The sequence below is a fragment of the Etheostoma cragini genome, chromosome 5, assembly GCF_013103735.1.
Source record: "Etheostoma cragini isolate CJK2018 chromosome 5, CSU_Ecrag_1.0, whole genome shotgun sequence".
Classification (NCBI taxonomy): Eukaryota; Metazoa; Chordata; class Actinopteri; order Perciformes; family Percidae; genus Etheostoma; species Etheostoma cragini.
In genome coordinates this window covers 24,533,417-24,547,154 of record NC_048411.1, presented here as the reverse complement: position 1 = coordinate 24,547,154, position 13,738 = coordinate 24,533,417, and the positions used below count along the sequence as shown (strand labels likewise).

The window sequence follows — 13,738 nt, the reverse complement described above, 5'->3', positions numbered from 1 at the left end:
GATTACATTTCAGTGAAATATTGTAGCCTACTTTTTACTCTTCTACCTTTTATAAAAAATAAAAAAAGACTGGTTCCAGCTTCACAAAAAGTGGCTGGGTTTACTGACTGTTCTGATTGTACAAGTATGTATTATTTTTGACTGTTGGTAGGAAAAATCAAGCAATTTAAAAATGTCTCCTTGCCCTTAATATTTTTCACTATTTTTTGGACATTATTTATCAAATAATTGCAACTGGCTGGTTAATCAATAACTTCTACCTTACAAATATCAAGAACAATCCCAACTGTGCTGCAACGATTCCTCTAAAGATAGAGAGACCACCTCCCTGAAGTGGGGATGACAAAAAGAACACAACTCTCCTGAGCAAAATCCTTTTTTTATTTCTTGTTGAAAGAAACTTTATTACAGCAGAACACACATAACTGAAACAGCTGCCATTTCACGTAACACAGTACAAGAAGAAGGATGTAGTTCAATCTCATGTGTAATATTATATATAGTATATTTATATCAATAGAAAATAAAATAAAACTATTGCTCCTATGTTGTTTTTTTCATATGGCATTTTTCTGCTGTGTAAATGGGTAAAGTAAAATTCAAGGAGAGGTTTACACACCAAAGGGAATGGGACAATGAAAGTGACATTCCTCAAAGCATGGGAACTTTGTGGCTTTTTTTTTTTTTATTAGGCTGAGAAGTAAACTTTCAACCTGTCCATTGCAAGAAATAAAACTTGAAACCGCTCTCAAAAATGGATAAATACCTGTATATCATACAGCAATCAGAATATGCAAAACAAAAGAACACAAGGCAGCTCCGCGTAAGAGCAGGCATGCAAAAATTCATATTTTTTAAAAAGGAGCACTAAAGACAAAATGTTGATGATTGCAATTGTTTGCGTGTGTTGTCTGGTAACGGATGGAAAGCCAATTTGTGACAAAATGGTAACAGGTGGACTGAAACGAGGAGACAACTTGATGCTATGTAAAGTGAACTGGAGTGCTGAGTGTTTGATGACAAACTTCTTCAATGAAGTTGTTTCTAAAAATTGCTATAACATACTGTGTTATCAATTTGTTGTAATCTTCATTTCCTCTAAGGAATAACATAAATGTTAGGGAAAAAGCAGGTATGAAATATCACCTTGGACAGTTGCATCCAAGTTTAGTGTTTTAAATAAGCCACTTTAGGCAGCATTATCTAATAAATGTCTCATATTTTGAATAGATTTCAATATATCTCTTTTGAAAAATAACTTCTATCTATACTTGATCTTTTTAGTAAGTAAATCTCTTCCAGTATATTTTTTTCTTTATGCACCCTAAATAAGTCAACAAGGTCAATTCCCTTAAGAACATATCTTAAGTTCTGCAACATTAACTTTAACTCGAAAAATCGTGACCAGTGCTAGAGGCCTGAGCTCGCACCGTCCCCTTTGACAAAAAAGGTAAAGGGGGACTGCATCATAGGAGACATGATTGACCAGATCTGCACCCAGAACCTCTTAAAGATGATGCACAGGCACAGGTTATGCTGATATACCCAAAAATACAGATTGGACCAGCCAGCCCTGAGACAAAACAAGCCACATGTGAGGAGACCACGTTTCAGCTATCGGAGCAGGTGGTTAGCACCTAAAGGATGCCCAGGAAGGAGACAGGGAGAGGTCATTTGGATTGTACGGAGAATCCAAATGAGTCATGTGCTTGTAAAGATCATCTTATGGCACCTCGCTGCGCTGAGTGGATGTCCTGAGATGCCAAGGATGCCCCCTATAGCTGACTCTTGTTGTGGGTCTGTGGGCAAGCTGTTCATTACAGGTCATTATAGACAAAAACACACAGCCATGGTGAGTGATGCAGGTGCTCGGTCTCACTTCCACTCTGCATCTGTTGGTATGAGTATTTGAAACGTTTCACACTTATCCTTATTACCATCACACTGACTACAGGTCAGCACCAGGTGAGCTCTGCGGGGATATCAAGCAGGAAGTGGGACTGGTACCCTATTGGTGTATCTTAAGCACTGTCAAACTTAGTTAGTTGGGCTAAATGGGAGGTTATCAAATAAAAAAAATCTCTATATATATATATATTTATATAGATGTATATAGATATTTCTCTTTTTTATATAGATTGCGAATCTCATACAGGAGCTGACAACTGCAGTTCAGACTCATTTAGCTATAACATCGACCTAAACTTTAGGACATAGGTCCTTATGTGGACAGTGATTTATCAGTCAAATATACATTGTCCTTTTTTTAATTTACTCAATTGTTTTACTTTTAAAGTTCAATTCTTCATGCACAGAATAGTCGTTCATCTCTCTCTGTTTAACGCCAGGCTTTGCATCATGTTGTCAGCTTCATCACATGTAACCACCTCTCCATCAATCGTCATCCACTTCGTCGCCCTCGGACTCCTCTCCGGCTCTCCTCTCGTACATCTTATCCCGGTGCCGCTCCTGGATCTCTTTCATTTCCTCGGCGTAGCGGCTGAACGCTCCCCCAAACTTGCTCCACGCCTTAAAGGGGATTGTTATAGAGTTTCTGTAACTGGGCTTCACTTCGCTCACCCGTAAGAAAACTCCGTACTTGTTGGACCCAACGTCAAAGAAGAACCGCTTGGAGTCCACCATGATCGATGTGCCCTCCGGAAGCTCGCTGTAGCCCCCGGCCCCTCCACCGCCGGCCAGCTCCTCCTCATCTCCCCCGTAGTCGTCTATCAACTTGGCCAAAGCGTCACGAAACTCTATTAAGCCTTGAGCCGGTAGTGCAATGGTTTGTCCGGCCTGCAGGCCAGCCCCGGGGATGCCACCCACTCCAACTCCGAAACCTGGGCCTCGGTTGACGGTTTGCCGTATCCGGAGGAACCGACCCCGCTGGTTCTCCTTCAGGTCGAGGTAGTATTTTCGGTTCTCGCGCACCAAGAACTCGCTCTTTAGGGCTCGTCTAGGCCCGCTGTCATCCCCACCGGATGATTGAGCGATCTGCTCCGGGGTGCTAGGCCCAAGCTGGGCGTAGTGCTCTATGAAATCCCCCAGGTAGTCGCGGAACTCTGCCGCAACTGACATAGAGAGTGTCAGCCGACTTTTGGAGCCCCCAGCGCCAACCTCAGCGATTTTGATAAACCGGCCTTTGGCGTTCTGCTTTACATCAAGGTAGAAGCGTTTGTTTTGAATGTCCAGACGCTTCGACGCCAGTTCCTGGGTCTCTACTTCCCGCTGGTATTGCTGAAATCCGCCACCGCCTCCTCCTCCTCCCCCTCCGCCGCTGCTACTGCCTCCACCACCGCGCTCACTGCCACTGTCCCCATCCGCCATCTTCGCCACCAGCAGCCCGTTTCTCTGTGTATCTTTGACCCCCCACCGCCCCTTGCTTGCCGAGCTCGCTGAGGAAACCGGACGCTGGTTGCTGGGCTCTGATTGGCAGCTCTTGTTGCCAATTACAACATCAGCTAGAGGGCTTGCGTTTTTATTGGGCATATCCTGCCTGTCATTCAAATACATCCGCCTTCTAGATGACATTCATGTATGTACTTGTATTTAGTCCACAACCGCTCTCCACGTAGTCTTTCGTTAAACCAATGTTTAACGAATATCTACGACGGAAAATGTGTCCGTTGGTGAATTTACTGTTTGCATTACCACTTCCAATGCGGTTAGTGCAAAACTATTTGGACTCGAAGAGCGTCCTTGAACTGAAAGTAAAGAGTTAATTCCAAATACGGCTCCCTGATTATGTATTTTATACATTTTTGGGAGGGATGCTTATCTGGAACGAAGGCACTTCAGTGTCCCGCCTGCAAGATATTTTTTTTCTTAGGACGGCGAAGGCATTTCCCGCCCTACTCTGCCTTATTCCGCATCTTAATGGCTTAACCTGAAATTTGTACCCAAGTTTGACCCAATCACACTCTTCTTCACTAGAACTAACCAATCCACCACGAACAGGCAGGGACTACTAGCCAATCAGAGTGAGTCAGGACTTCGCTATCCTAGGAAGAAAAAAACGTGGTGTCCCGCCTACTTGTTGGTTTCGTGCGCAAAGACAGGCACGATGATCGTAGGGTGGGGGATGGGTGAATGTGTTGCAAGCCTTTTGGCGATTGGTCAAAACAGGGATTCGAACTAACAAAACACAATCTGATTGGCTGTCTGGACTCCCACGAGGGGTCGCATGCAAAAGATTTGCCAAAGGGTTTATTGTTTCTTTGCTTTCGGGAGCCAGAATTGTTTGCTATCTGCTCAGTCTACAATCAAATAACGAGACGGAAAAATGGTATGTGCGCTACGGCTAGTGCTAAATGCTTTACCGGGGATGTTGGTATATCTGTAATGCAATTTATGTGCAACTGTAGAAAGTGTTGTTTTTAATTTGAACTGGGGAAATTCGAGCAGGACGTGTGTGGTTAAAAAGCTTGATAAAGAGCTAACTGTCAGCTAACACGTTAGCATTCACGTCAGCGTGAAAAGTCCGAATTTTGTTGTTTTCACGATAAAGGTGGCATTATTAAGCAGGGTCAGGTAGTTACTATTTTGCAGCAGTGGAGCGGTTAATTGAAAGTGTAAATTTAGATTCAACGCAAAGTGCTTCTTCTCTGAAAGGTGGATTAACGTTAGCAGCCATTAGCAAGCTAAATTTAACGCTAGCTGTTTAATTAGCTGAGCATTAACTAACCCGTAAGTTCTAAAAAATAAGCACGTTAACAAGGATGGTAGCGTAAACGACTGATTTATATAGTCATGTCGTTAGACGAGTCTGAGGTAGCTATTTTAAACAAATGACAATTTAAGATCTAAAAGCTGTTTTGTGTTTGTCGCGGGGTCCCTGCAGCATCCCGCTGACAGCTTCACATGTTTTTCTCAGTTTCTTTATATATTAAAAAAACAAAACTCAATCGGGTTATTTCTAGTTGTTTTGCACTAAAATTCCAAATATCGTTATCGTTAATTTCGCTCATTTGTTGTTTTTTACTTGTCAAAGGCGGGAAGGCGGTAACATTTTAACCGGGCATCTTCTCGGGCAGCTTTTAAAACGAAACGTTAATAACGTTAGCTACACAATGTAGCGCTGAAACGGTGCGTTTAGTGTAGACTTTCTCATGCGTTGAATTTTCTTTTTCTACTTTAACGATAACCACATCATGCCATTGTATTTGTTTTTGTAAACTCCCTTGCCAACAAATTTTAAAATATGATTTGCTTTTGTAGTTTTTATTATGTGGCACTTAGTACACAAAATCTATACCCTTCAGCCTCACACATTTCTTCCTCAGTTTTACTTCTCTTACTTTTACTCTGATGTCACGCCCTCTATTGTTTCCTGTTAAAAATGTCCTGAAAACACCTTTACAGGCTGGTGGCAAGGCAGGAAAAGACAGTGGCAAAGCCAAGGCAAAAGCAGTGTCTCGCTCCCAGAGGGCTGGGCTGCAGGTAATCTCTTTCAATCTTTGTCTGTTTGTGGCTTAACAACATTTGTTTTGTGCCACCCACCTTGATCAGAGAAAGTTTTCTTTTTGTCTTTCTCACACCACTGTTTTGTATCTGTTTCCTGACAGTTCCCAGTGGGTCGTATCCACAGGCACTTGAAGACTCGCACAACCAGCCACGGTCGAGTAGGAGCCACAGCAGCTGTGTACAGTGCAGCTATCCTTGAGTACCTCACCGCTGAAGTGAGCCTTTCTTTTGTGTGCATGTTTGTGATTAACAGGGCCGCTGGATGCCACGTCATGCCGCGTTTCTGTGTGAAATGGTGCTTTTTGACTTAATGTCTGTTTGTGGTCATTTTTTTTCTCAGGTACTAGAGTTGGCGGGCAATGCCTCCAAAGACTTGAAGGTGAAGCGTATCACTCCCCGTCACTTGCAACTGGCCATCCGTGGGGATGAGGAGTTGGACTCCCTTATCAAGGCAACAATTGCTGGAGGAGGTACGATGACAGCTTTACAAAGACGTCAATTGTGTTTATTTTTTCCACATTCTATCAAATTTCTGTCTTGGTTGTATGTGCATCATACTGGCTTCCCAGTATCTGTGTGTTCTAAGTCTAACCTCTCATTCTCTAGCAATGTATATTTGCCTTTGCATGTAACATTTAATCTCAACAATGTTTTTTGTTTTCAGGTGTCATTCCCCATATCCACAAATCCCTCATTGGGAAGAAGGGCCAGCAGAAGACTGCATAAATGTCATGTTAACCAGAAATTTCGGGGCTTGGGCTTTGAACGGACCAGGAGTTCACATTTGTTCTTTTTTACAATTAATATTATAGCAAACGAAGAGTGATTGTTAGAATTTGTGTTGTAATATTTTCCCATAACTAGAAAAAGTACAGAAAACCCCTTAATGACAAAACCCTTTGTATGTTATTGTAGAACGTTTGACTGGGGAGATCATTATTTCAAATGGTGACAGTGAATTTGTTTGATTGGCCTGGGACTATGTAATGTTTTATACTGAAAAAATAAGTTGTTAAAACCGTTTTTATATAAAAAAGTGTGTTGTGGTTATTTTCTGGAAGTTACAATATATTTACATATACAAGTCCTTTTTTTTTCCAGACAGAAAATAAGGGAACAGCTAAATTTAAGATGGTGCTTCTTTCCCCCTTTTGACTTGCTGTAATATTTTGAACTGCACATGGATGTATTAAAAGTTGGGTCTTTTACATCAAAATGAAAAGTCATTGATAACCAGTTATTGCAACCTTCTGCTACACTGCATTGTATACACATACATACATACACACACACACACACACACACACACACACACAGCACTTCATATGTGTATAAACTTTTAAGTGTGATCCTCAGCTGCTGTGATCCGGCAACACTGATCTGCCATTTCTGCCTCGCTGGGGCCGTATGTCAAATGCATATCACTAATTTATAGTTGGTACCCTGATGGATTAAAGTCCTGATGAAAATCACGCCCATCTGAACCATATCAGTACTTTAAAAAATACAGTTTGAATGTATTTACAAATGGAACTGTTCAACCTTAAGTCAATTATGTTCAAGTAAAAAATTAGATTTTTTAAATTTGTGTTTAGGGGAATTAAGTGTTAACTTTGAATGACTACCCACTGCATGTTATTCTTGGCTTGGTTTGAAATTGCTACTTGGAATTATTATGTGCAGTTATAAATAGTATGAGCCTTATGTAAGGTGCCTCAACTGTCCAAAATACATAAACAGAGCTTCAATATTTTTCTGTTTTGTTTTATAAATACATATTCACACATTCTAGGATATTTATATTTAAACATAGGATATTTTAGGAAACACTTCTGCAAGAGAAGTTGCACCAAGTGAGTCTTAAAATTTTACAGTATTGCTAACAGGTCAGTTTTGTGTGGATTTACATTTCTTTTGAGGAATTTAGCTACTTAAAGTTAAAACTTGATTTACATTTTGGTCTCCTGACCAAACATGAACTTAATAAAAGTCTCCTCACGTGATTTGTTCCCCAGGTTGACAGCCTGCCAGCAGGGGGAGGCACCGTCATTCACAATAACATGTTTCTTTTCTAAATGATCAACGAGTACTTTTTAATCTTTCAAATATGTATTTTGCCTACCCGATCCACACCATAAATCCATCACACGGTACAAAGATGAAAATATTTGCAGAACTAGTATGAAACATATTAAGGAGCTTTTGTAGTGGTAATATTGTGGGTTACAACATTTTTCTAAAACTGAGCATGTCAACAATTCATGTGGAATTAGGTTTTCAGGCTGTAAGACGCTCAAAGACAAAGAAGAGTAAGAAACATTTGAAGACCAATCAGACTTTCGCCGACCGACACTGTTGGTGCTCGGGCCCTAATTCCATGAGAACAACAGTTCTCTGTGTTCAGTAGTCGGTGTAGGGATACTAAAGCAAAAACCTCAATGTAATCAATTATCTATCAAGATGGAGACATCTCAATATTAATTTCTCAGTTAAGCATTACTTCACATGAGTTTCACACAGACACGTGTGATTGTCTAAATTTGAACAGCCACGCAGGCTGTGATGAACTGCGTTGTGGAGTGGGTGCTGTTGTGTGGGCAGCTGTTGATTTTCAAGTACACGCAAGTATCTCACATTTCCTTTCACAAGATGATGAAACAAGTTTATGTGGAGTGATCCACAGCTCCACTGGGCTTTGACACTTAACTGTACAGAAAAGGCGTCACATAACATTGCAGTCATCTGAACAACTTCCCATGATGTCCTGGCAGCTTTGCAACGTGAACAAGGACAGTTCAGCTGCTTGTTGTGGGAACCATGTGATGTACTTATACACTGTGTATTCCCATATCTGCTACTCGAACTATTTCAGTAGTGGTGTTGTTGGCTTTGTATTATTCCGTTTGCTAAATTTCTGTTGCTAGAGATTTTTCTTAATGGCAGTGATGCTGTTGATGATGTAAGCTGTTTGTGGAAACACTTTGAGCTTCATCATTGAAAATAAAGTAGTATTATGTTATTATAGTATCATTAGTATTTAAAGCGTTCTTTTTCAGAGTTTCTGAAAAATTGAAATATTTTGCTCAGATGCTACTTAGAGGGATTGACAAATTCAATTAAAGGGCTTGTTCAACATTTTGGAAAACAAGCTTATTCGCCTTGTTACTGAGAGTTAGATGAGAAGATGGAAACCATGATTGAAAGCAAACAAAAAAATGTCCCAAAATGTCAAACTTTTCCTTACAGGTAAAACAATTAGCAAGAATCTTAAAACTTTTTAAAACATCTTTAACAACCCCACTTTAGCAGCAATTATATATTTCCATAAACGCGTGTGAGAAGCCAAATTAAGTTTTATTCCCTGACAGAAACTTAAAATAGTCTAATTATGACTACTTTGTACCCCAACACATCAGCGTCATGTTTCATCTCATTATTGCCTTTGCAGTTCCCACTTGGTAAAGTGTCAAAAAAACTCTTAATTATATGAGCTGAAAATGATGTGGAAGAGTTGAGTGATGATGAGACTGCTGAAGAACTAGCAGCTCTGAGGGTGACAGTAACAGAAAACTGTGGTTAATTAATTAATTAATTCATTCATTATTAATTAGCTGATCTTTACTTAATCTGTAAGTCTTTCCAAAATAAGCATGTTAACAAGGATATTAGCGTTAACGACTGTGATTTCTATCGTCATGTCGTTAGACGACTCTATGAGGTAGCTATTTCAAATAAATAATGACAACTTAATCTAAAAGCTGTTGTGTGTTTATCGCTGGGTCCCTGCAGCATCCCGCTGACAGCTTCACATGTTTTTGTCAGAATTTCTCTATATTATTTATTTCAACTCAATCGATTTATTTTATTATTATTTATTATTATTTTATTATTATATTTTGTTATAATAATTATTATTTCATGTATATTGTATGTATGTATATTTTGTGTGCTGCTGTAACACTGTAATTTCCCATTTTTTTGGGATCAATAAATATCTATCTATCTATCTATCTATCTATCTATCTATTTCTAGGTGTTGTGCACTTAAATTCTGATCATGGTTATCGTTGCTCGAGCTGATATGTTGTGTTTTACTTGTCAAAGGCGGGAAGGCGGTAACAGTTTAACCGGGCATCTTCCGTTATTAACGTTAGCTACACAATGTAGCGCTAAAAAGGTGCGTTTAGTGTAGACTTTTTCATTTGTTGATTTTTCTTTTTCTGCTTTAACGATAACCACATCATGCGTTTATAAATGTTTTTGTAAACTCCCTTGCCAACAAATTTTAAAATATGATTTGCTGTTGTAGTTTTTATCATGTGGCACTTAGTACACAAAATCTATACCCTACAGCCTCACACATTTCTGCCTCAGTTTTACTTCTCTTACTTTTACTCTGATGTCACGCCCTCTATTGTTTCCTGTTAAAAATGTCCTGAAAACACCTTTACAGGCTGGTGGCAAGGCAGGAAAAGACAGTGGCAAAGCCAAGGCAAAAGCAGTGTCTCGCTCCCAGAGGGCTGGGCTGCAGGTAATCTCTTTCAATCTTTGTTTGTCTGTTTGTGGCTTAACTGCATTTGTTTTGTGCCACCCACCTTGATCAGAGAAAGTTTTCTTTTTGTCTTTCTCAAACCACTGTTTCGTATCTGTTTCCTGCCAGTTCCCAGTGGGTCGTATCCACAGGCACTTGAAGACTCGCACAACCAGCCACGGTCGAGTAGGAGCCACAGCAGCTGTGTACAGTGCAGCTATCCTTCAGTACTTCACCGCTGAAGTGAGACTTTCTTTTTTGTGCATGTTTATGATCAACAGGGCCACTGGATGCCATGTCATGTTCATCTCGTTATTGCCTTTGCAGTTCCCACTTGCTAAAGTGTCAGAAATGGAAGAGAGGAGTGATAATGAGACTTCAGAAGAACAAGCACCTCTGAGGGTGACAGTAACAGGCTGTGGTTTATTAAAACAACCTGACTCAGAGATGTAATGAGGATCCTATTACGACACTAACAGGACCTTTGCAAGAGCAGCAATAACTCTACTATTGCTCTGAGGCCCACAGTCTGGCTTTTTCTTTACATGGCAAAACCACAGTTCTAAATTACACTGAATTTTTTCTCCGTTTATCAGGCACAAAGGTACTTTTTTTTTTTCAATTGAGTCTTTGGAATCATTATACAATTGTCTATATGCAGGACGTTCCACCTCGGAATTGCTTCGTGGCCACAGGAAATTCCGCCGGATGCATGTCGGAGATCTTTTTTTGGCAGATGTCCATTTCTTACCACTTTGGAGGAATTACGAGGATTATGTTTAACTGCTCGTCAGATCTCTACAGGGTATATTCAGACACCTAGCTAGACTATCTGTCCATTCTGTGTTCAGTTTTCTGTTGCATGACTAAAACATCTTTTGAACGTACACATTCCACCAAAACAAGTTCCTGCCCGAGGCTATTTTGCAGCGGCTCCGTGCAGAGCTTAGCACCGCCCATAGACGATTGTGATTGGTTTTAAGAAATGCCAAGAAGCCAGACCTTCCTTTGTAGTGCGGTGGAGGAAGGTCTGACAAAGCGAGACTAAATATAAAAACAAGCACTTAAAATATGAGATGGAAAATCGTTTCACATTTCATCATTGCCATATCCTGAAAAAGTACAGGTAAAGGGTAGCAGGAGATTATATAGGCCGAAATGTATTTTAATTTTATTTAAGAGGTTATGTGCTGTAGTTGTGGCTGATACCGGAGCAGGATAAAAAGATAAAGCTGATGCTGAGAATCATTCAGAGGCAAAGTTGGTAATGAAACGGCGGCAAACTCAGGGACCCCAACAAACGTGAAGTGAAGATTTCTCTGATCAAATGTGACATGGGATGTTTGTCCACATGAGTGTGAGCCTCAGCAGTAACACATGAAAGAAGCAACTGCCTCACATCTTCAAAGAGCGAAAATCATTTGTTTATCCTTACATCTCTCTTTCCTCCTGTCTTTACAGTGCTCTCTTGAGGACAGTGGGAGGGGGACAGCCAGAGGTCAGCCTTCAGCTCCCATGCTCTTCTGCAGCACACAGGAGATGCCTGAAGTGCACCACAACAGTGACTCAGGTAAAAATTCAGAAATGCTTGTTTAAGTGATTTAAATTGCTGCCTGCTGGCAAAAAGTAACCATTCAACATGCTCTCAACTCCTGTAAGCAATTGCTTTTTTTGAACACATGTACATATATTTTTTGGGGGGGGTAAAATCTCGTGTTGCACAAAGAATGATATGTTCTACAATAATGATTGTCTTGAAACAAATGGAATGAGTTGTCATGAAACATGTTCAATTTTGTTTTTGACATAATGTAATGCAGTGTTGAAGGGCTGATCCATCTGTGTTCTTTTCCATGTTGTTCAAATGGAAACACCCCGTCAGCTTTAGCAAAAAGCAGTGATGTGGGTCACCACAGTGAGTTGGTCAATAGCGCTGTGAATAATGTGAACGCTAGCATCGCTGAGTCATTGTTTTGAAACAGTAGTACAGAGGCTTAGCAACGTATCGTTACTGCTTTGGACGCCACTTTAGGGAACGGTAGTGATAACTTCTGTGTTATGTGAGGTAAAATGAACTGTTTTTGTCAATGGAGTCTGGTGGATTTGAAGAGAGCGATATAACGGATTCAGTTCCCAGTTGAAAATAATTTAAATATAACGTAATATCAGTGTAAACTTACACTGATATTGTTTTAGTTTTTTTTGCTGGTGTGCCCATCCACAGCAGTACATAGGCCTATCGCTCTATTCAAGGCCACCAGACTCCTTTGACAAAAAACAATAATTTTCCCACTCAGACCACAGGAGTTGATACCGCTGCCTTAATCAGTTAGATAGTAATATTGGGGAACATTTGGATCTGACCTAAAATGGTGTCCGCAGCAGTACATTACTCAGCTTCCTGTTTGCCAAACTGGCGCCGTGCCGACCACCATTACTGAACTCTACTGTCCTAATGCAACGGCCTACGTTACAAACCTACGTAAGGTCACATGGGGAAAAGTTTTTCCAAGTGCTTGGAAAAAACGTATTTTGGTAACGATATTGGGAAGCTGTAAAATAAGATGAAGACCTTAACTTCCCAGCATGAGGTTATAATAAAAACCTGGAAGGAATCCTCATTTTGGACGCCTTTTTGGTTGAAACATATAAAAACTATTATAACCATGCAAGCTTCCTAATTTTAAAAACAAGGTTTATTCAATGCAAAAGGTTTCTTGCACAGGGGTATGATTAACTTGGGTCATTAAAATACTCTGGACCGGATCAAATCCCAAAAATACTTGAAAGTCTTTTTAGTTTGTGGTAGATTATTATTTTTGCTTTTTGAATAATTGATTATGTCCTTTTTCAAACAAACATCCTTAATTTCACTTCAAAATTCTGAGAATTTTGCTGTTTTATGTTAAATTATTATGTTAAGTTGAATACTTTTGGGTCAGACAAAACAAGACATTTAGAGATATGCATTTGAGCTTTAAGGTAACTGTGATTGGCTTTGTTTACTGTATTTTGCAACAGTTCATACACCAAACAGCGGATTAAATGAGAAAAGAATTGGCTGCTTAATCAGTGATAAAAATCATCATTAGTTGCAGTCCAAAGGCCTTGTTTTAAAAATCTAAGCCTGCGGCGTGAAGCGCATGGTTCAGAGCGTGTCCAAATCCATTTTTGATAGTTTGATGGCAGAAGAAAGGGTCCACGCACTGTCCCATGGCTCAAAGCGTTGTACTTAGTGTCTTCATTAATTCATAGGTGTGTTTTGGGCGTGACATGGAATAAACCAATCAGAGTGTCATTTCCCATTCCCTTTAAAAAGCCAGGCGCATTTGTACCGTGGCGGATTGCTATTGTGACAGTGGATTTGAACCGTCATATATTTATTCGTAATCTTTTGCATGTGTGTGTGCTGCTGAGCTTTCTTGTGTGTGTAACAAGCACAGTGGGTATGAAACAAGCACAATGTGCACGCTGTGCATTAGCCTTGGCACATTTTACCAATTTGCTGTTAAAATAACATTGAAACGCTGCGCTTTTGACTTTAGACCAGGTTTTCGTTGGTTAACGGCAAGATCACTTCCCGCTCCCTCAAAATAGCAATACCACAAGAATTCACCCAAACACACATTCCTGTAAGACCAGCACGCCTGTGGGTGCAAAGATGGGCGCAGGCACGTTTGCTATTTAAACACCGTGGGCGCTGGACAGGAAATTGACAACCATGTCACTCTTAAACTAGCAAAG

The 13,738-nt window shown here is 40.2% G+C and overlaps 3 protein-coding genes across 3 annotated transcripts; 2 read left to right on the top strand and 1 right to left on the bottom strand.

Moving 5' to 3' along the window:
* Positions 1-360: 360 nt before the first annotated feature.
* Positions 361-3,504, bottom strand: LOC117944577 (transcriptional activator protein Pur-beta-like). The gene has a single exon (XM_034871529.1). It carries the CDS (start codon positions 3,487-3,489, stop codon positions 2,395-2,397), a length of 1,095 nt encoding a protein of 364 aa, XP_034727420.1. The 5' UTR covers positions 3,490-3,504; the 3' UTR covers positions 361-2,394.
* Positions 3,505-4,034: 530 nt separating this feature from the next.
* On the top strand, positions 4,035-6,499 carry LOC117944586 (histone H2A.V). Its single transcript, XM_034871544.1, has 5 exons — positions 4,035-4,285; positions 5,362-5,439; positions 5,565-5,678; positions 5,804-5,933; positions 6,128-6,499. Exons 1-5 carry the CDS (start codon positions 4,283-4,285, stop codon positions 6,187-6,189), a joined length of 387 nt encoding a protein of 128 aa, XP_034727435.1. The 5' UTR covers positions 4,035-4,282; the 3' UTR covers positions 6,190-6,499.
* Positions 6,500-9,733: 3,234 nt separating this feature from the next.
* On the top strand, positions 9,734-11,828 carry LOC117945048 (histone H2A.V-like). The gene is made up of 4 exons (XM_034872289.1): positions 9,734-9,994; positions 10,124-10,237; positions 11,456-11,564; positions 11,815-11,828. The coding sequence occupies exons 1-4, from the start codon at positions 9,863-9,865 to the stop codon at positions 11,826-11,828; spliced, it is 369 nt and encodes a 122-aa protein (XP_034728180.1). The 5' UTR covers positions 9,734-9,862.
* The last annotated feature ends 1,910 nt before the right edge of the window (positions 11,829-13,738 follow it).

Bases quoted from the DNA above. Each gene is read 5' to 3' on its own strand.
- LOC117944577 (XM_034871529.1), bottom strand. From the start codon at position 3,489: ATGCCCAATAAAAACGCAAGCCCTCTAGCTGATGTTGTAATTGGCAAC.
- LOC117944586 (XM_034871544.1), top strand. The intron at 5,440-5,564 runs GTAATCTCTTTC...GTTTCCTGACAG, and splicing joins CCCAGAGGGCTGGGCTGCAG to TTCCCAGTGGGTCGTATCCA. The intron at 5,679-5,803 runs GTGAGCCTTTCT...TTTTTTTCTCAG, and splicing joins TTGAGTACCTCACCGCTGAA to GTACTAGAGTTGGCGGGCAA.
- LOC117945048 (XM_034872289.1), top strand. From the start codon at position 9,863: ATGTCACGCCCTCTATTGTTTCCTGTTAAAAATGTCCTGAAAACACCT. The intron at 9,995-10,123 runs GTAATCTCTTTC...GTTTCCTGCCAG, and splicing joins CCCAGAGGGCTGGGCTGCAG to TTCCCAGTGGGTCGTATCCA. The intron at 10,238-11,455 runs GTGAGACTTTCT...CTGTCTTTACAG, and splicing joins TTCAGTACTTCACCGCTGAA to TGCTCTCTTGAGGACAGTGG.